The sequence below is a fragment of the Dermacentor andersoni genome, chromosome 1 (assembly GCF_023375885.2).
Source record: "Dermacentor andersoni chromosome 1, qqDerAnde1_hic_scaffold, whole genome shotgun sequence".
Lineage (NCBI taxonomy): Eukaryota > Metazoa > Arthropoda > Arachnida > Ixodida > Ixodidae > Dermacentor > Dermacentor andersoni.
In genome coordinates this window covers 158,540,301-158,562,940 of record NC_092814.1, presented here as the reverse complement: position 1 = coordinate 158,562,940, position 22,640 = coordinate 158,540,301, and the positions used below count along the sequence as shown (strand labels likewise).

General features: G+C 47.8%; 1 protein-coding gene across 1 annotated transcript in view; it reads right to left on the bottom strand.

Moving 5' to 3' along the window:
- Ac76E (adenylate cyclase type 2 Ac76E) overlaps nucleotides 1-22,640 on the bottom strand; it is an 875,452-nt gene that overhangs the window by 42,338 nt on the left and 810,474 nt on the right. The window contains exons 11-13 of the mRNA XM_050195342.3: nucleotides 19,927-19,985; nucleotides 18,222-18,386; nucleotides 15,360-15,444 (exon numbers count right to left, since the gene is read on the bottom strand). Of these exons, the coding sequence (XP_050051299.2) occupies nucleotides 15,360-15,444; nucleotides 18,222-18,386; nucleotides 19,927-19,985 (309 nt within the window). The remainder of the gene's footprint in view (nucleotides 1-15,359; nucleotides 15,445-18,221; nucleotides 18,387-19,926; nucleotides 19,986-22,640) is intronic.

Below are 22,640 nucleotides of genomic sequence, written 5' to 3'. Positions count from 1 at the left end.
TCAATCTATTAATATGTGTATTTTGTTCTTAAGCATCGTAACTGGCGGAGGCATCTGAGATAAATCATTTTGTGCGACCTCACCTCCATCGGACGCTCCGGCTAGTTCCCCGGTGGTGGCGGTGATGAGAGCCGCCGTCGCGGTGAAGGCGAGCGGCGCAGTCGGGCGTACGGCGGTGTCAAACTACGGTCAGAAGCGGGAGAACTATTGCGCCGATTCGCTTGCCGTGAGGTGCTCCGGAATAGGCGGACCAGGGATCGTTGTTGTGACCATTGCCGGCGCCAGGAAACATTGATATCGTGATGTTTCCCTGCGCCGACGACAGAACCGAGCTATGTGCCCGGTAGGACCACAACACTAACACACAGGAGGTTGGCGATATGCATTGTACTCCTGAAAAGCATTGTCGCGGCGCTGGGGAACAAACGCATCTTCACACGAATCCTGGTGTGTAACGTCCTGCTGACGAGGATAGCTGAAGCGGTGTTCGTACCTCGACTCTCGGTAGTGATTACGCTGCGGCCTCGGTGGCGATCGAGAACTGTAGTTGTAGTCCTCGACGCCAGTTGCAGCGATAGAACCATGATGAGAGGGGCCCGGAATCGGCGCAGCATCATAAGGTGTCGAGTGCGCGTGTCGGGTGAGCTCTACCCGCACAATATCGCGTATTGTAGACGCGAGATCAAAGGACCTGTGGTCGTCAACGTTTGAAACGGTAGTCACATTCGGTAATCGACCTAATTTAGGCGCGATGCGCCGAATTTTCAGGTTCTCGAATGTACGACAATGCCGCATGACGTCAGCTACTGTACCAAGGTTCTCTTTGCAGATGAGGAAATGATATACATCTTCGGCGATTCCTTTTAAGAGGTGGCCGACCTTATCTTCCTCTGACATGCGAGGGTTGACGGTCTTGCAGTGCTTCAATATAGCCTCAATATACGTCATGCACGTCTCGCCTGGGACTTGGGCTTTTTGCAGCAGCGGTTGTTCAGCCTGCTTCCTCTTCGCGACTGAGTCCCCAAAACATTCCGTTATTCCGGACACGAACCGATCCCACGTCCCGAGGGTGTCCTCATGGCTGTCAAACCACACAAGCGCCGTGTCCGTTAAAAAAAACACGACGTTGGACAGCTGAGTTACTGCATCCCAATGGTAATAGTTGCTCACCCGCCTGTAGTGTGTGAGCCACTCATCCACGTGCTCGCCAGATTTGCCACCGAATGTACGAGGCTCTATATCAGGTACTAACGCTGCCAGGGACCAGACGCGGTTGAGGCAGATACCGAAGGGGCCGCTGTAACCAGCGCAGGGGCTGCAGCTGCAGGAACTGGGACATTCCGGGTTCCGTCTTCACCGTGAGACATCTCGACCACCAGCGGCAACGGGGGCAGGCCAGCAAGGCGGCGGCTTCGGCGTAGATCTGGTGGTTGCAGAACCATGCTGCTTGGCTGAGTACTCAGCACCTCCGCCACAAAACTGTTACGGACGAGGCGTGTTTATTTACAGATGATGGCTGAGATGGATGAGTCTAGCAAAAACAGTCCAGCACCGGTTTCGTCCTGCGCCCTCCCCCACCCCCCCCCTCCAAAAAAAAAAAGAGAACCGTTGTCCTTCTCGTTTTTCGCCTCAACCAAGGCGTTACAATATATCCACACACACACACACACACACATATATATATATATATATATATATATATATATATATATATATATACATATAGAAGAACGAAAACCGAGGAGCCCGTTTCTTATTAGTCATATTATAGCGAGCCAACAAACAATGCCACGAAGGACAGCATAGGGGAAATTATCTGCAGTGCTTAAATGACATAAAGAAGCGTTAAATAAATGGAAATGAAAGTGGATGAAAAAACAACTGGCCGCAGGTTGGATACGAACCCACGTCTTCGCATTACGCGTGCGATGTTCTTACCACCTGAGCTACCGCGGCGCTATTTCCCCATCCACTTTCTGGGGCATGTATGTTTATCTTCTATACTCGCGGACAACTTTCTGTGGCTATGAAGGGAAAGCTACGCGCGCGTGGCTGCTGCACGTGTGTTACCGCGCCGAGTAGTCCGGCAGCGTTTGCCAGTGCTCTTGGTTGCTCGGAACAGAAGCTGAATCAACGCAGCTGCCACGTGCATTCCCCAGACGGGAAAGGGAAAAGGCGCAAAATAGGTAAACCTTTAAACTCAGTGGTGTGTGTTGCCGCATTGTTGAACTACTGCTAATAAGGTGTTTATGTTTTCTCTTTTCCAGCCTAGACTAACGTGGATTAAAACACGAGACTCTTTTCAGAAGCGCTTGTACGCGCTTTGCCTCTGTAGCTTTCGCTTCATAGCCACAAAAAGTTGTCAACGAGTATAGAACTAACCCGAGAGTGTTAGCCAGCGCCACCACTCACGGCCTTAGCGGCGGATGTGGAACATCCTTTCTGCCGTACGCGTCACGTCCACGTGAACGTCTTTGTTTGATCAGGACACCACCAAATGGCTTGCGTGTTCGTCTGCCATGTAAAAGCACGGGTCACGAATTCATTTTCTTACGCCTCTCACCCCACGACCCCTTCACATCCGTCCTGGGGAATGTGTCAAATACCTGAACACTACCAATGATGAGGGGAATGACTCCACGAATTCACCACGAATGACCTCGCTACTAACGGGTGAGTTCTTCAGCCCTCGTGTTATCTCTCTCTCTCTAACACATTCTACTCAATTTAATCAGGACACCACAAAATAGCTTGCGTGTTCGTCAACCATGTAAAAGTACGCGTAACAGGGACCGTGTCACGGACCTGTACTCTGCCAATGATGAGCGGTTGACGAATGCGCCGTGAATAACCCCATTAGAAACGAGTATTCTCCTTGGCCCTAGGCCCTCTACCTCAGGCGTTTTTCTTTCTTTTTTTCCCTGTATATCTTTTTTCTGTCCTTTCATTATTTTATTTTGTGTTTATCTTTCTCTACCTAAACAAACATATATAAAGGCCATTACGAGAACTTACTGTATCCCTTGAAAAAGGTCGGTCCACCAACCGAGAATATTGAGTAAAGAAACCAAAGGTAACCGCGAAGTTATGCTTCTCAACTGTCAAACACATTTGGCCCAGTGAAAAATCCAGTTCAATATATATATATATATATATATATATATATATAGCATCTTCGATGTGTGCGATGTGTGCGCGGTTACTTTATTGCAAAAGGCTGCACAGAGTGGACTAGCGTGCTTTTCTTTCTGCTGCTTTACGAACCTTTGCACCTTATGTGTGCTCCTGACTTGCTTCACGTGGGGAACAGTTCCCAGTTGCGACGGTATTTTGAGTCCGCATAGAACGGAGCATGTATATATCTATACAGAAGTTGGCAGGTGGTATATTTTTTATTTGCGGGCAAGCTGCTTTCTATACAAAGGGTACCTGTACAAAGAATGCAATGGAATGCAGTCCGCGGAACTCAGATGTTAGTGGAGGTCACAGAATGGGTGTCATCAACAGGGGAGGTTGTATTGACCGTCTTCGTGCTCTCACAGAAGTTGAAGTAACTTCAAACAAAGAACAACAGCAACACTCTTCTGGCAGCTGCGACTCCTCGCACGCTCTATGCTAACATGTGACCCTCTACCCTGTATTTCACTGGTTGCGTCTTCCCATTTTATATTTCTCACGCCCCTCCCTTGTGGACGCCACTGAATGCACGTGTGTTGGTATTCAAAGGCTGCCTACGCTTACTCTTTCTTTTTGTCTTTTTTTCTCTCTTTCGCTCTTACAGAGAAAATTTATAAATTGAGCTCTGGGTGCTTGCAATCGCACTGCTGATGAAGGCCGGAACCCGGCAGAAACATCGAAATTAATTGTTTGTTTTTTGCCTGTTCAAGTGGGCCTGCACTTCTTTCCACTTATTAAATACCGAACCTGAAGAACTACTTCCTGCTCACACACACACACACACACACACACACACACACACACACACACACACACACACACACACACACACACACACACACACACACACACACACACACACACACACACACACACACATATATATATATATATATATATATATATATATATATATTGCCCAGTTTCTTTCTGACACGCTTACCTACCACGTGACGCCTGCGGTAGGAAGGATGTTCTACATCCGTCGCCGTGGCTGTGAGTGGTGGCGCTAACACTTTCATGGCTAGATATTGTACAAATACATTGTACGATAGCACAAAATAATTATAAGAAAGCTGTTTTACTTATTATTTTGACACAAATGAAGAAAACAGGACTAGTGCGAAAATGCCTTACTGATGCGGCTTTAGGGCAATTAGCTCTAAGATGATGTCATCAATATGACCTGGTTGAATTGAATTCTCAGGTTTTGCGTGCCAAAACCACGATTCGATTATGAGGCACGCCGTAGCGGGGCCTCCGGGGACCACCAGGGGATTTTTAACGTGGCCACGATGCACGGGACACGGACATTCTTGCATTTCGCCCCCATCTAAATGCGGCCGCCACGGCCGGGATTTGATCCCGCGACCTCGTGCTCAGCAACGCAACACCATAGCCGCTAAGGCACCACGGCGGGTAAGATGAATTGGTCTACAATGTTTTTCGTAAGTTCCTCCATTTCAACGGTAAATTGTGAAATATGAAGTGGTGTAACCAGATCGATCTCAGCATGCTCACTGCACTGCGCATGCGCATGGGTTCTGCAGGGACCACAGTTACCGCAGTCCCTACCAATGTTCCACTGTAGTTAGTTTCGAGACAATCTTCGGCAAAGTACCGAGGCATTCGAGGCTTCGGCACTAATTTTTAAAGCGATAGCTCTGCTACTCCAGGCACAAACCCAGAAAACGCCTGGTTCCTAAGTCTGACCTTCAAGCTCAGTCAAGGTCAAACGGAGACTTAGCGTGCTTAATGAGTTGTGGAGTGAAAACAAACAGAGGTTCAAGGTCAGTCTTTCCTGCCACCACTGCCAGAGGCGCTGGCTGCATCCAACTTCACTGCGCGTTCACCCGACAGCGCGACGGCGCCGAGCAGCGTCTGTGTGTTGTGGTGCAATTATAGATGCGGTAGTTGCTGGTCTCGTCCTTTCACAAAGCAAGCAAGACCGAGCTATCGCTCAACAAACTTGGTTTAACCGCGTTCAACCACGGCAAATTTTTATAGCATTGATGCCTGTGCTATAACTTTCTAACTATAACTATACCTTTCTGAGCGTTAATTTGTTCGTGGTGTGAGGGAATAGGCTGCAGAGAGAGGCATCGTAACACACATCGCTTGGAAAACGGTGTTCCGGGCCATATTTGACGTTTATAGTTAAGAACTACATCTACCCAGTTACTGCGGGAGCTAGTGCTCGGCATTTGCGAAACAACGCGCTGCGTGCATCCCAAAAGTTTCAGCCAAAACCCGTCCGACGACCATCCACGAATGGGCGCATCAGAGCGGAGAACCTTAGCAGCGCAAGCACGTGCAAGACTCGCGTCTCAAGTACCTCGCGGAAATGGGCCTGGCGATGCAGTTTTAGCTTCTTTACGCCGTAATCTTGCTCCATTCTGCCCTTTCCACCGCGGACAATAGTCGGGGTGGGAGGTGATATTTTGGCAGGTAAATACATATTTATCACGAACTCTAATCCTCCGCTATAGTGGTGGTGTAGCGGAACTCCCTGCGAGATCGGTTTTCTAAGCGCTAGAAAAGGTGGATTCGAAACAGTAAATTTGCAGTTACCAGGAGTCAGTCATTACTATTTCTGCCCCAGTACCTTACCAATGCAAATTAGAGGCGCCACTTTACGGTGCGTTCTAGAAAGAAAAAAAAAGAAAGAGCACTGCAAGGACGGCGTAATGGACGTAAAAAATGGCAACACATTAACAGCGACAACAACGTACGTGACACTCACTAATTAGCCAGTTATCTATTATTCCAGTTAAATTTCAATTAATATATTTTGGCTACAAGTTGCAATAGCGGATTTGGACACAGCCTGTGCTAAAGCCACGCCCATTTTCCAGTAAATATGGAATAAGCATCATTTTCGAGATAAGCCTGTGCCGAAGTCACTATGGCATTAATTTCTCAGAATACTTCCTCGCGCGCTGCGAGGCACGACTGCGTGAAACGCCAACGCATTACTGAGAACGGTTTGGTAACGAATATTTCGCTACTTATGCTCTTCTTACGATTCCTAATGAATGGACCTTGATTAGGCCCTGACTGGCTTCCATTTCGCAGCGGCAACATGTCGCCAAAAAATGGTAATTTCTACGATGCTGTGTGCTCTACACAGACTCCGAGGGTGGTGCCGTCTGTGCATGCACTTCCGAGGCCACAACAAACAACATTCTAGCAGGACGGATGCTTTGTGCGGATCTGAAAGAAGTTGTTCTTGAGAAGATGGCGGTATCCTCTGTGAGAGCACCCTGATATCGCTGTAAATGAGTTCAGAGTGGGAGGAATAGCTGAAGTCGGCCGTGTATAATTTTTTTTTTCGTTGTCTTAAAGGACTGTATTGTCTCAGTTGAAACCACTGTTATAGATAATAATTATCAATAAAACTGCTTGGGGTTGGAAGAACGCTCGAAACCTGAAGCATAAGTCAAATCAGACTTTTATAGATCTTGGAAGTGTCTTGGAACGAACATATCGCACATGGCTGTTTGTTCCGTAAACATGTGAGCATCACGCCCTCTGAATCTATCTTTACTGAGCTTAATATGGCCAGGGATCAATTGTGGAACACAGCAGCTATTGGCTCAGTGCGTTCAGTAGTAAATACATGACACAGCAGGCGGAGATGGCTCGGAGAGACTGCTGCGGTATCGGAAAATGCATGGTAAATCAGCGCCAGGACCCGATTGCAAGTACTCTGCAAAGCAAAACTTTAGAGTTGCTTCTTTTGCAGCAGCAGAGTAAAAGTGCATTGACTATATGTAATGAACATGTGGGATTGGTTGCAGGACGCGGTAATATAAAGCAGAGCATCTTTCTTGATCCAACAGATAAAAATGAAGTGCATCACACTTTTATGTGCTTAAATAATACGAAATCGCTCGATGTCGATAACTTGCAGATCCCTCCAATAAAGCATGTTATACACTTAATCACACAAATTATTGCATATATATTTAACCATTATGGAATCTGGAGGTTTTTCAAAAGATATGAGAATAGCTAGAGTGTAAGTCATTTTTAAAGGGGGATATCGTAATAAAGAAAGTAATGACAGACCTATTTCTGTCCTTCCTGTCTTCTCTAAGTGCCTAGAAAACATTTTTTCGAATTACGCGGCTTTTGAATAAATTTAGCGTTCTAACAGATGCACAGTTTGGCTTTCGAAGCGGCAGGTCTACTGAAACTGCACTGCTGACTTTGAAAAGAGCTATGGTTCGTCACATTGAAAAAAAATAAATAAATAAAACGAATTCACACTCGGTATTTTTTTCTAGATTTCTAGAAGGCCTTTTGATCACCTTGACCATAGTATTCTTTTGCACAAACTAGAATCAAATGACATTCGTGGTAATTGCTTATCTCAACTTAAATCTCATCTTCAAAATAGATTCTAAAGTGTACACATCAATATATGCAGCTCGTCGTTTTTGCCTATCACTTGCGGTGTACCGCAAGGGAGTATTCTGAAAAAAAGAAAGGGGTAAGGCGTGCAGACACGAACACAACAGAAGAGAAGCGGACAACACGAACGCCGACTGTCCACTTCTCTTCTCTTGTGTTCGTTTCTGCACGCCTTACCCTTTTTTGCATTACAAATCCTTACCAACTAGCTCAGTTTTCTGTCGTTCTGAGTATTCTGGGTTCCCTGATGTTCACTGTTTATATCAACGATATCGTGAACATGGGCACAACAGTTAAGTACGTAATAAACGCAGAATATTCAACGATACTTATCTCTAACGTTAACCTGCATCAATTAATATCCAAAGCTAACGACGTGCTTTCGGAGATTTCCTCGTGGTCAAAAATGAATCGACTTAAGATCAATCCAAATAAAACTAAAACTGTTATATTTCGTGCTAAAAATAGGATAATGACTACTCACCAGCCATTAATTCTTGATTCATAGCGAATAGATATTGTTGATACGCATAAAATACTTGGGGTTTACTTTTCATCGAACTTAAGTTGGGATGCTTACGTTACATACAACGTCCCAACAACACTAAACACATATGAAAACACAACCAGTTGGAGTAAAAAAATAGTTATGTTCTTTCTTTTGTTCTATTGTTTGCCAGCAAAAGATTCAGTATCTATAAATTATATCTACTATTGCAGCATTTTCAGTGTATTTTTTGCAGCATTTTCAGTGTATTTGTGTGAGTGATAAATATGTTGTACTATGTGTTGTAATTTGCATGTGCATTTCCATGTGCATCGTATTTCAAGTGTATTCGTTGTGATTTATGAATATGTTGTATTATGTATTGTAATCTGCATGTTTTTATTTTCGCCTTTGTCACGGCGTATCTTAGCCGCTACCTGTGCACCTTGCATAGCTGCTGCCATGTAACGGTCACCTGAAACCCGTCAAGCCGTTTTCACGGCTTTAAGCCCAGCAGACCTTCCAGCATATTGTCTGGTAAATAAGCTTGAATTTGAATACGTCCACCTGGCTGTGTTACCAGCTCTAGTCACCCCGAAGAAACTACGGAGAACACGATTTCGGCGTGTAAACGAAAGCGTCATGACTCACTTTGTATTCACCGGCACTTGGGCGCATTGTTAAACTCACAAAACTAAAATTAAGCTGGGCTAAAATTGCAAGAAATAAAAAATAAATAAATAAATAAATAGCAAGTCCAAGAGTGGGTAAAGCTGGTGGTTACAGTAGTGCTGTAGGAAACGGTGCAAGTGAGTAATTGCACCAGTGTGGCTGCTGCGAGACGCCGTACCATGTTTTTCCATTAACGCTGATCGGCGGGATAGTCGCGTCTGGATATACCAGAATGCGCATTCCTACATCCGCAGGGATGAAGCAATGCTTCTTGGCTACAAATACAAGGTGCACAGCGCTGTGAAATACTGCGCAGTCTTTTGAGTATAATATAAATGACGACTGATCTAACCACGAACTCGCGCCGGACGCGCGCGCAACAGGTGAAACCTTTCAGGCAGCTATGTTCTTCTCAGAAACCCGCCGTGGTAGCTTAGTGGCTATGGTGTTGGGCTTGTTGGGGTCTCGGTGCTGGCGCCCGTTATTGCGAATGGGTCGCAAGCCCCAAGGGTAGCGTTGGCCTGGCGGCCTGGGGCACTGGAAGCATCCGAAGGTCCCGGCAAAGCAAGAGTAGACTGGTAACAGAACAACTTGTTTATTCTAACATAGCAAAAGAGCGGCCGGTCAGGTCGACCGAAGTGGAGAGACGGGAGAGCACGTAACTCAACAGAACAAATCGGAGCCTCTCTCCTGGCGTCCGGGGGCAGCTGCTCTTATACTCTCGGCGTCGCGGGCCAGAAGGAAGGTCACGGGATGAGCCCACGCGACGGCGGAGCATGAGCCCACGCGACGGCGCGCACGGTCGAGCCGAGAGACCTGTTGAGCCGAGTGTAGTGACGCATCGCCAACCCGCCGACGGACAGACCTCCTGGCACCTCACTTGGGGAGCTCCGCTCCCCGGCTGCCGCGCTTTGACAAGCGTGGGCACACACACACACACGCACGCACGAAGACACGTGGCACTGAAACACGCCTGGACACGCTTGGCGGGGAGGCGTTGCGGCGGCGTCGAACGGGCCAAAATGTCCGCCGCTTTGAACGAAGCCCCGGCGTCCGTTGCATCCGCGCCGGCATTACCGCGCGTTGTAGGCGAAACGTAACAGACCGCCCCGCCGGGGGAAGGAGATCCCGAAGGTCAGGGGACTGCATCCGCTGTCCGGAGGGATGTCGCTCGATGATGCTCATAACCGAAGTCGGGCGTCCTTTGGCGTTTCTTGAGCGCAGCGCACAGAGAAGGCCTCGTTCTCACGTTCAGGTGCACACAGGACACTGCAAAGTGACTTCGGGAGAGTTGACATTTTTGTTCTCGTTTCCGGCAAGCGTTAGAACTACGCCGAAAGTCAACCGCTCAGTCAGCAAGCACGGCACAACCCTCACTAAGCCCTGCCAGGCTCTTTCCCCTTTTATACTGCTGCCTAGTTCCTTACAGTAGTTTAGCAGCACTCAGAACGCGTCCACAAATCGGAAAATTGCACTAGAAAGCACATCATCACTTTGAAACACTACACAAAAGCAATAGGTTAAAAATCCTGCCTCAGGAAGAAAAACATCCGTAACAAGCAATTTTGAGGCTGATTCCCACGTTAGGGGCTTCGACTCAAGCCATCGGCGTTACCGTTGAGACTCCCCTTTTTGTAACGCACCTCAAAGGAATATTGTTGCAAAGCGAGGCTCCAGCGCAGGAGGCGGCCATTTTTGGGAGAGATGGTCTGCAGCCATTGGAGAGGGCAGTGATCCGTCTCAATGATAAACCTCGAGCCAGCTAGGTAACATGACAATTTCTGAACGGCCCACACGATACACGCACACTCTTTCTCGGTGGCGCTATACGCCTGCTCACGACTCGTCAGCTTACGACTAGCATACAGGACGGGGTGTTCTACTTCTCCATTTTCCCGTTGGCACAGTACAACGCCCATGCCTCGCTCACTAGCATCACACTGAACAACGAACCCTTTTGTGTAGTTGGGCGATCGTAGCACAGGCTGGCTTGTTAGGGCGCTCTTTAGGGCGCTAAAAGCTCTTTCCTTTGTCTCGTCCCAGACGACTGTTTGCGGCTCTGTCTTTCTTAGAGCATCCGTTAGGGGAGCCGCGATATCAGAGTACCTGGGGATGTACCTCTGATAGTAGCCGGCGACACCTAAGAACGACCGAATATCGGTCTTCGTGCGCGGTTGCGGGAAGTCTCGCACAGCGGCCACCTTTATTTCAGAGGGGCGGCGACGACCCCGACCAATCACGTGTCCGAGGTAGACAACCTCGGCCTGTGCTAACTGGCACTTGGGAGCCTTGACTGTCAAGCCCGCATCGCGCAGGCGGGTTAGCACTGCCCGCAAGTGCGCCATATGCTCAGGCCAGGATGCGGAGAATATCGCTACGTCGTCTAGATACGGTAAAGCGAATTCTTGCTGTCCCCGCAACACTTTATCCATGAGGCTTGAAAAGCAGTATGGCGCGTTCTTCAAACCAAAACTCAAAACTTTAGGACGGAATGTCCCCATTGGTGAAATGAACGCCGCATACCTACTAGCCTCTTCTGTAAGTGGAACCTGCCAATAACCCCTGACAAGATCTAGGGTGGAAATAAACTGAGCGCTACTCACTCTCTCAAGGCGCTCCTCGATGTTAGGGATCGGATAAATTTGATCCTTAGTGATGGAATTAAGCCTGCGGTAGTCGACGCAAGGACGAGGTTCCTTGCCCGGTACCTCAACTAAAATCAAAGGGGAGGTATAATCACTCTCACCCGCCTCAATAACACCGAGCTGTAGCATTTTCTTTACCTCAGCCTCCATAATATCGCTCTGGCGGGGTGACACCCGGTACGCCTTGGATCGTACTGGCTCTGGGGAGGTAAGTTCTATGTCATGAGTAAGGACAGAAGTCCTACCAGGCCTCTCAGAGAACAGACCTTGAAACTCTTGTAAGAGCTGGTGTAGTTCGGTTTTCTGCTCAGGCGACAGCGATGCTTTACTTATTAAGTCACTAATGACTTGATCGGTGTCTTTCCTGTTCGTCACTGAGCCTAGTCCCGGAAGCTCGACCGGAAGCTCTTCGGGCTTTCCCGCATCGGGAATTTCCTCTCCAGTATCTGGTGCCTTTAACGCTACAGGCTCAATTTTATTCAGTTCGGGCGTGCTCTGAATACCAGCTTGCTGCGCCTCTGACCCTTTCTCATCGTTCAACAACGTCGGCCCCGCAACTACCGCCTTTGCAGCGAGCTCCCGAACCTTCGATCTGGTTAAGGCCTGAACGCTAGCCTCACCAAACAAAAGCCCCTTCTCGCGCAGGAGGTGATCGGACCTGTTCGAAAATAAGTACGGGTACTGGGGGGGCAGCATAGATGACACTGCGGCCTCCGTCTCAAGTGCTCCGAAAGGTCCTTCAATAAGCACTTTTGCTACCGGCAGACACACGCTATGAGCTTCCACTGCTTGCTTGATCCATGCGCACTCGCCCGTGAACATATCGGGTTCTACGTAAGAGGGGTGAACGACATCCATCGTAGCTGCGGTATCGCGAAGCACTCGGCACTCTTTCCCGTTCACGAGGAGGTCTCGCATGTAAGGCTCGAGAAGCTTGATGTTCTCGTCAGTGCTGCATAATGACAAAAACACGACTTTTGGTTTTGTTTCTGGACACTGCGCCGAAAAGTGACCCGGCTTCTGGCACGTATAACAAACGCGCGCTTGCCTCGTCTCGAACCGCTTTCTGCGTTCGGCTTCGGTTGCCGCCGTCTCCTCACGTTCGGTCGGACACTGCGCCGAAAAGTGACCCGGCTTCTGGCACGTATAACACACGCGCGCTCGCCTCGTCTCGAACCGCTTTCTCATGGGCGTGAACTTCGGCCTCTCAAACTTGGAGCCAAATTCACCCTTTTGACCGTCCTTAGCTCCGCGAGCCCGACGCGTCACAAACTCCTCGGCTAGCTCAGCGGCTCGAGCCACCGTACTAACGTCTGGCCTATCCAAGACCCAGTACCGCACGTTCTCAGGTAACCGACTATAAAACTGTTCTAGCCCGAAACACTGCAGAACTTTCTCGTGGTCACCAAACGCTTTCTCTTCTTTGAGCCACTCCTGCATGTTTGACATAAGCCTGTACGCAAACTCTGTATATGACTCACTTTTGCCTTTCTCATTTTCCCGAAACTTCCGACGGAACGCCTCCGCTGACAGCCGGTACTTTTTTAGCAGACTCGATTTCACTTTGTCGAAATCCTCTGCCTCCTCTCTCTCCAAGCGAGCGACTACGTCGGCCGCCTCGCCGGGTAGCAAAGTGAGCAAGCGCTGTGGCCACGTTTCCCGAGAGAACCCCTGCTTCTCGCACGTTCGCTCAAAGTTAACCAGGAACAAACCAATGTCCTCTCCAAGCTTAAACGGCCGCATCAGGTCAGTCATTTTGAACAATACTCGTTCTCCTGCACCGTGTGCCTGACTTCCATTACGAGCGCGTTCCATCTCTACCTCGAGACGCTTCATTTCCAAAGCGTGTTCGCGCTCTTCTTTTTCTTTCTGTTCTTTTCGTTCACGCTCATCTTTCTCTTTCTGTTCTTTAAGTTCACGCTCATCTTTCTCTTTCTGTTCTTTAAGTTCACGCTCCCTCTCCTCAATGGTCTCAAGGCATTCCGACAGCTCGTCATCCTCAGCTTCTAACTCAAGAATAGCCCTTAGCAGTTCTGGTTTTCTGAGTTTGTCTGAGACATCCAGACCCAACTCTCTTGCAAGCTCCAGCAATTTCGGTTTGCGCAACGACTTCCAATCCATGGCTGCTCTGAATGCTGCTTTCTCTACTGCCTACTATTGTCTTGCCGCAAACTAACCCGGCAGCAACGACAACCACAATTACCAGCTCTGTTTCTGACACTAACAAAAGCCTGGCAAAACTCAGAAGAAGAAAGTCCCGCACTCACCAAACCTCGCAGCCAAGAATTCAGCGCAGTCGTTCCGCTGCAGGCAACCAGTCATCACACAGGGCTCGTTGCACTGCTCCCGGATGGTCGTTGTGCTGCTCAGCATACATTCAACCGCATCTCTTCGCTGCTGGCCTCCGTTGTCGCGATCTCACCGCTGGCAACCAGTTGTTGGGGTCTCGGTGCTGGCGCCCGTTATTGCGAATGGGTCGCAAGCCCCAAGGGTAGCGTTGGCCTGGCGGCCTGGGGCACTGGAAGCATCCGAAGGTCCCGGCAAAGCAAGAGTAGACTGGTAACAGAACAACTTGTTTATTCTAACATAGCAAAAGAGCGGCCGGTCAGGTCGACCGAAGTGGAGAGACGGGAGAGCACGTAACTCAACAGAACAAATCGGAGCCTCTCTCCTGGCGTCCGGGGGCAGCTGCTCTTATACTCTCGGCGTCGCGGGCCAGAAGGAAGGTCACGGGATGAGCCCACGCGACGGCGGAGCATGAGCCCACGCGACGGCGCGCACGGTCGAGCCGAGAGACCTGTTGAGCCGAGTGTAGTGACGCATCGCCAACCCGCCGACGGACAGACCTCCTGGCACCTCACTTGGGGAGCTCCGCTCCCCGGCTGCCGCGCTTTGACAAGCGTGGGCACACACACACACACGCACGCACGAAGACACGTGGCACTGAAACACGCCTGGACACGCTTGGCGGGGAGGCGTTGCGGCGGCGTCGAACGGGCCAAAATGTCCGCCGCTTTGAACGAAGCCCCGGCGTCCGTTGCATCCGCGCCGGCATTACCGCGCGTTGTAGGCGAAACGTAACAGGCTGCTAAGCAAGAGATCGCCGGATCAAATCCCGGCCACGGCGGCCGCATTTCGATGGGGGCGAAATGCGAAAACACCCGTGTACTTAGATTTGGGGGCAGGTTAAGGAACCCCAGGTGGTCGAAATTATTCCGGATTCCTCCACTACGGCGTGCTTCGTAATGAAATCGTGGTTTTGGCACGTAAAACCGCATGATTTCTTTCTTAGCAAGTGTCAGTGGCGGAATGCGCACGCACTTTCCTTATTTTTTATTTCTCTCCCTCTCTTTTTTGTTTTTTCTTTATGGTTATACCTGATTTTCCTGCCCTGCCCGTTCTTCACTTGCGATGTGTGCGAGAGAAACGCCATATGTTTTTGCTGTTTATGCGCGGAAACTTCATAAACGCTGGCAGTTGCGCCGAAAGTAGATGTTCTTCAGTCGTGAGATGTGCTGCTTCCTTGTTTTTTCTTCGCTTTTCTCAAAATAAATTCGTTCCGACTTGCCCCCCTCGCAGTTGTTCTACATTGTGCGTGGCTGACGGCACACAGCGGTAAGCGAAACGACGGGGCTTCACTAAGTCAGTACTACTCGTTCGGCTCACCTCCTGGCGAGTACAACTCCCCGCATATGCTGTAGGGTAGACTGCGGAATTAAACAAAATAGCGCCTGATTCCACATTACATAGTCACATCTTAGGTAACATATAAAGTGCAGATCAGACGCTGATAAGCGTCACTCACCCAGCATATCGCACTATGCGAGAGCAACAAAAAAGTGCTTGCTTGTGGCCAACGAAACAAAAGAAACAGAAACAAAAGCAAGAAACTTGCTCATTAGATTGCAGTAGCGTGAAACTAAACAAACGGCTTACAGCACGAGAGGCTCAGAAGTGCTTACCTGACACTGGCGCGTGCATGCGGCCAAGGTGAGCACACCCAGGACAATGGAGGCCGAGGCGAGCACGCACAGGAGCATCAAGTGGCTGCGGTGTGGGAGAAGCAGGGAGTCAGTCAGTGGCCCCGCCCACTTTGCAACACATGCACACCGCTTTCGCGCAACTGGTACGTCATGTTCTCGTTCGCTTCAGCACAGACCGCTAATGATACCTTCATTAGGTGTAGATCCTCGGACTGCAAGCGACCTTTTCTTCTTCACATGACTCCCCTCTTGCCAGCTTGTATTTCCACCGTCAGACTTAACGCGAGCGCCGTCTTAGCTGTTTTGTTATGTTTTTATTACTGCAGAAGGGCTTTCTATTCTTGCTTCAATTTTACATCGCTCTCCTGTGAGAATAAATAATGGGACTTATGTCGCCACCGGAAAAAAGTTCAATCAGTTAGGAAGACAAAGAAACAACGGCTGTCACTGACTATTTCCCGGATGCGTATACCAGTTTATCTGCTGCCTTGCAGCTCAACAAAAACATTCGGGCCACACAGCCATTTGGTTTCTTCCTTTTCCTTTTTCAGCATCTTTCCGTAGCGCCGAAAAACATTTTTCGCTCAGCGCCTTGTCTCGAGCTTTATGTACTGCATTTTCGGTTGTCCAAAATTTGGTTGTCCATGCCTCTCACGAACTTTCTATCGAGACCTACAACCTAACTTTGTAAGGGACGCCGGTAGTTGCAGCAAACAAGCGCCAGGATTTAATAAGTGTGGGGCTAAGTGTGCCACAATGACAAAAGCTGCATATGTTGATTGCGTGGCACTGAACTGCTTACTTCCTAAGATGTAGTCTGACAAACTTGTCAGATTTTCGCGCGCCATTACATTGGCTATCTCACATTCGCTACAATTTAGGCCGTATTTCTAACCGCGTAAAAATTCGTTTAACGGACGTGTTGCTGCGAAGTTATAACAATAAGGTCGAGAAGAATACTCAGAATGCGATGCTAAGACATGGAAACCTTTTCGCGCCGTGTGTCCTCTAAATTGACAAGAAAAAAAAAGCAATGTAAATACGACGTAAGCGTAAATGTCTTGAACATTGAATACGATGAGCAAAACGTGAACAAGGTGAATACAGGAGCCAACGTTTCGACAAGTGAGCTTGTCTTGAACATTAAATGTAACTTAATTGAAAGCTTTAGAGCTTCAATACAATAATTAGCGAAAGGATATTTCTTAGAGCACCGAGAACTTTTTTTTTTCGAGCCTTCCACGTATTGTATTAATCTGCATTCGTGATGAATTTTCTAGTGTCATTCCCTCACATAACCAGCGCTTTATTTCTTCATCGCGAATACCGTTACAGCAAGATACGGTATAAAAGCCGAGACTAGACAAAGGAAGCTCTCCGGCAAGCGCTCTAAGTCGCGCTTCGTAGCGAAAGTGCAAATACTGAGTGTTCCTATGGGATTTGACGCGCCCGCGTTCTTTCAGACAGCGGTGGGAGAAAAAAAAAAGAAATCTCACAACTTCATTTCTCGGAGCGCAGTGGGCCTGAGTGGAGCAATTCTCCGCGCCAATTAGTGAATAAAGTACTGAACTGTTCTCTCGTACTTTTATTCTCAGTCCATAAACGAAAATCAAATATCGCCGTGTTTACTTTCCGCGTTCGCACTTGCCAAATCTTGTCCATTATCCGCCATACGAAAGGAATGCACGTGCAGACTCACGCTCTAATGCGCAAGGTTCGTGGATGAAAGTGTGCGGTGGGAAGAAGGCAGGACTCGCAATGTTATTAGGGGAGTTATTCAAAGGGAAATGTCCTTTTGGCAAGGGCAATCGGTTTTTTTTTTCGGTAGATATTAGAAACACGTTTCGAGCGCTTGACGGCGAGAAATGGGACGTGCTTCTCTGCTTGTAACAGACACTCCTTTATTACTTAAATAAAGAGAGACATCTGTGTTGCCCTTTGTTTTGAGATCCTGAATATTCAGGACTGGCAGTCTGCTCCAATTATTTCTCGACATGCTGGTCCTTGTTGCGGCTCTTTGTGCGCGCCAGTGTCGCAACTAAGGGCTAAACCTTCGCACGCCAAAAATAAACGCTCACACATTCACGTTTAAAGGAAGTATTGACGCTGTTCTTTTCGTTTAGTTTGCCTCCATGTGATTCTACGATTACCTGACGTTCGGAAAGAAAGCTTTTTCTCGCAATAAAGATTTAAAAAATCGTACCCGGTAATTTGATACATAGGCGCCTATTATCGAAGTGCCGCTTGTTGGTGAATATACTGAGAGATTGGACATCGAAGCTTTGCAAGAGCGCGTGCATTATTATTGTTGGCTACTTTCCAGGTCATCAGTGTGTTCGCTCCTGTAAAGCGTGCTTTGTCTGTAAGGCACCAGAGTCGCGAAAAAAAAAAAACTGCACTCGTTCGGGAAAGTGGCGGGAGGATGTGCGAGCGCGCTGCCGAGATGAAGGTAAAATCGAGTTTTAGTTCCAGAACAGACCCGTTCGGGCAGGGTCAGGAGGGCAAGCGCAAGTCAACATAGAAAGAGACATAGTCATAACAAACAAACAAGCAAACAAACAAAAAAGAATTGCTTCAGCTAGCTTTCACCAACACATCACCAGAAGACCTGTCACTGAGAGCGTGGTTGTGTTCGATGTTGATACTGAACAGCTGAAAGTAAATGTAATAAAAGAAAATCTTGTAGGACAAGTATATGCGTGCTACGGTGATCGAAATCGAAAAATGACTGCCTCAAAACAGCGTAAGTGGCAACGAACAAAGATACGCACTCGTTCGCTCGTGGTCGCGAGCGACGTTTCGGGCTCGGCAAAGGATGTTTGTGAACGCGCGTAGCCTTACACTTGGAGCGTGAGAAGCTGCACGATGACGATGGCGGTGAAGAGGAGCGCCGAGCCGACGACGCACTGTGGGAATTGTGGGTCCGGCTGGTTCTGGAACTGGGTCTCCAAGTTTGTATCTTCGAAGCGCAGCAACACAGGGTTCAGACCGTCGGGAGAACAGCGCCTGCGGTTTGCCACTCGGTTGATGATGAGACAAGCACGAAGGAGGCTGTGTGCTAGCTAGAAACATGTTCTTTATCCTTGGTGTCAGGCCTTCCACTCTCTACACTCTCGCTACGTACTCTCCTTCTACGGCGTCGTACAGCGCCGTCCACTGTTAGGGGAAACACTTCACTAGGGGCGCTATAACGTAAAACTATTCCAAACTTTTCTATTCCAATTCTGCTATCAGCCCTCCACGATTGGTCAAAAACTTTTTTCGACCACCCCCACTTCACCTGTCTGTCACGCGACGTCACGAAAACCGCGATACCTCCCCATCTGATATGATGTTTACACACTGATTATGCATGATTTGACAGAAAAAAGAAAAAACAGTTATTTCTGATTCGACCCCTTTCGCCATTAGCCCTCGGCTATTGGTAAAACGTTTTCGGGCTGCACCCACTTCACCTGCTTGTCACGCGACGTCACAAAACCGCACAAACTCACCGCGTCAAAGTGACGTGTACGCGATAAAGATGCATTAATATGCCGAACAAAACTGAATTTTCTTCGGAATAGCCGCAGGCTGCCCTGTTCCGAAAGGAATAAAAGCTGGCAGCCGCCGATCGCTGAGACGCTGGCTACTCGCACCTGCCGGAGAGCATGGGTGTATTTGCGTATAATAAATGTTTTTGCGTGGCCGTGTAACGTTGTCAAGCACTTTCGGCACGCTTACCACCTCATTCTGCCAACTCTTCTTTGCTGAGGGTCAGTTTTAGCGTCATTCTTAAGCTTCCGTTGCATGCCGCCGCGATTTTCGACCAGCCACCGCAAGCTAAGTAAGGGAAAGCCGACCAATCGCAGACGCCGGCACCACCCTCTTCATCCGGTTATCTATTTTCAGTGCACTGGCTCTGCCCCAGCGAATCTCTCTCCACTTGAGCGTTCTCCTCGCCTCTTGTCAGCCAATTAGATACGACAAGCCGCTCAGTGTAGGCAATGTTATTCGTTTTTCAAGCAAACAAAGGAGTGACCTCCTATGAACGAGGAGAGCGTTTGATTGGTCTGTTCAGACAACCCTGCGGGTGACCGCCCGGTGCTTGCGTCGGTGGTTACGCAAATTTGACGTCAGGAGATTGGAATAGAAACATATTGGAATAGTTTTACGTTATAGGGCCCTAGTATTCAAGCGCTCATAGCAGCCTATATGTGGCATGGAATCCTGCCGACTTATCTTTCAATAATAGTGATCCACATTAGGCATTGCATAGGACACAAAAATTATTAAATTTCGCTTATTTATTTATTTATTTACTTATTTATTGATTTATATAATATTCTCTTATTTCGACATACATTATCTAAAGGCTGAAGAGGCTAAAGGCCGATTAAACTGCTTGACAAAGGCCACGCCACCCGTACATTGCTCAGGGGCGGAAAAAAAAATATCAAGCACACAAATGAGGTGTTACCCTCGAAGTGAACGACCCCGTGTACTACTACTGTGCTTACTGCACTGATTATTGGCTTACGAGATGGATAACTTAAAGGATGGTTACCTGAAGTTCCATGGAACTCCTGAATCGGGGAGGAGGTTTGCCTCAATCAAAGCCAGGCTCTGTAAACGTAAAATAGCGGCACGTGGGTTTAAGGTGCATAATGCCGACGAGGGCAGCGCACCTCAAGCAGGCTGCGAAATTATCCCAAGTTTGACAGATTCGTTATCTAGTTGACTAATGCAGCAATGAGTAAGGTAACAAAAATGACTCAGTTGAACAAAATAAACGCTCTAATCTTTGTGATGGCATATTTTAGCTGAGCACATAAACAGAAACAGTACAGCAGCAACCTCGGTCGCAGGTTGCTGCGCCTGATTGTGAGCTCTAAAAGCTAGGTACCTGCGCTGGTTGTTCAAAGCATTCGTGAACATAGTTTGTCTTTATGGAACCTCGCGCCTTAATATTATGCGCATGCGAATCTCCAAAATATATCCTTAAACATAAGGAAATAACTGTGCACGCGTCCTCATTCACCGTTCGTATTTCCTTGAAGTATTCCTGCAATTTTTGATTACCGGGAGCGCTACGTACTTTCTGCTCATACGAAGCTCTTCATCATGGCAGTTTTAATATTCCGATCCTGAATAGCAACAGAAATGTGGTATTATGCTTCAATGCTTTCTTGCGAGCAATATCCAACGACATGAAACACGTCAACGGATCCAATTTGCCGATGTCATTTAGGCGTACCATCTGGATGTCATCTTTTCTTACGGAAGCGTATAGGACCGCGACTGTCCTAAGGTGTGCCGTATTACCGAGGCAAACAAAGAAGTACCCATTCACCATATTTGTTCTTGAAAAACGACAGAGACGACACTGTTTGAAACTGTTTCAAGGCTGCAGCTCTTCTGCTCTATTTACGGATCGTAAATGTCGAAAAAGGCGTTTGTTGTCTGTGCGTGATACGAAGCGCAGAGAGGCAGAATGTACACCGTACCACGCTGTTGAACAACGCATGCACGCGACGCGTGGTATGTGTACCGAAACAGAAATATAGGTCGGAGATGCGTTTGACAACAACCAGACGCAGAAGGAAAAAGAGACTCGGCGAGGAAGTCTGTTATAGACTGCTAGAACCCCGCTGCCGAAAGAGTTCGCGAGCCCCGATGCCACCTGACAGGCGAGCATAATAAGAACGCGAGGTCCTCGCTGCTCGGTGCCAAACCTTGTCGGCTGGTTGCATCACTCGGCAAACATCTGCGCTCGAAGGACCTAGTCACGGAGGCCCAACTTCGGGGTAAAAAAAAAGCGTGATTAGATTTGACAGTACACGAGCGCTTGCACTCATTCTCTCGCTTTGTTCAGAAATTGGTTTTGCTAAAAAAAAAATTGGGAGTTGTGAGCAGCATTATTGCAAACACAACCGTCAGAAACATCTGCACGCAAGCAATAAAATTGGCGTGCTTCCTAAACGCGCGCAAAAAAAAAAAAAAGAAGAAACGCGCCTAGTGGACTTTAAATGGTTGTCAACTTGTTTAGAACGCGTGCAACGTATTTAAGTTACGCTTATGAATGACGTTTAATAAAGGAAAGTTGTGCAATCAGACAGCAAAATACAATCATGTTTAATGCAAGCTGAAGTGCGCAGAAAGGACAGGACAAAATCTGAGCCAATCGCGCTGTTTGAACGACGGCAAAGAAATTATAATTATGGAGAGAAGTCGCGAGGGTCGCTGGCATATGGCGCAGGGCTGCGGATTTTAGCGATTCGTTATGCGTTGTCTCATATTACAGCGGACATAGCGAAAGCGGAGACGCCGCGCTTTTGTCTCTAAACGAACTTGCCTCAAACAATGCTAAAGCTTATTAATTGGCGTTCTTCTTAGCTTTCTTTACACTACGTATAATCATTATGTTCTCCACTTTCTATGGTAAATTTTGAGTGCATTAGGTGTAAAATTTTCGTATTTTATCTTCTAACTCCACCTACAGGGTATGACTGTTTTAAAAATTATTATTCTGCGGCTGTATTTCGCAACGACTCTTTGTATTTAACATTATTCTAGCCCTTCGTCCTTAGCGAGTACGAAACCACGTCTTCGCCAACGCCGAGTTCGATCGCTTGTCGCGACGAATGATAAGAAATGAATATAGAACTGCAAGTAAATAATTTTTACTATATACACAGCCTCAGTATTGTAGCGCATTTAATTTATTATACCTGGTGAGTTTTCTTTGGTTATCTTGTTCCTATATTTAAAAATTAAAAATTACAATTGAAAAAGAAATGCCTGTGGAATATCGCACGATTCTAGTCCTTGAGCTGGATTACTCGAAGAGGAGGACATTACTTGCACGAGAAATAAAAAAATGCGTTATCAAGAAATTAACATTATTTCACTGATTAGGTTTCTAACTAATTACCTTACGGCACATTTTGCAATTCACTAAGTGTAGCCGGTGAGTTCACAAGGCGAATTCACTTGGAACGAATTTTCAGAATGACACCAGTTTGGAGATATTCATTCGTAAAGCACGTGATGAAATACATTTCCGTTCCAGTTATTTTTCATACGAAAGCATCAAATGATTCATTGAGCGAAAAGGCCGGCGTCTGTAGCAGCGAAACGGCACCTAAATTCCCATTGGCTGCGACGCCAGGTCACGTGCGCGCCTCGACGGAGCAGAGCGGGCGAAAGGGAACACCTGCTGCCGCGCCAGCAAGTGTTCACCGCGACGCTACGTGACCCTCGCTCGCAGAGGCCTGTGAG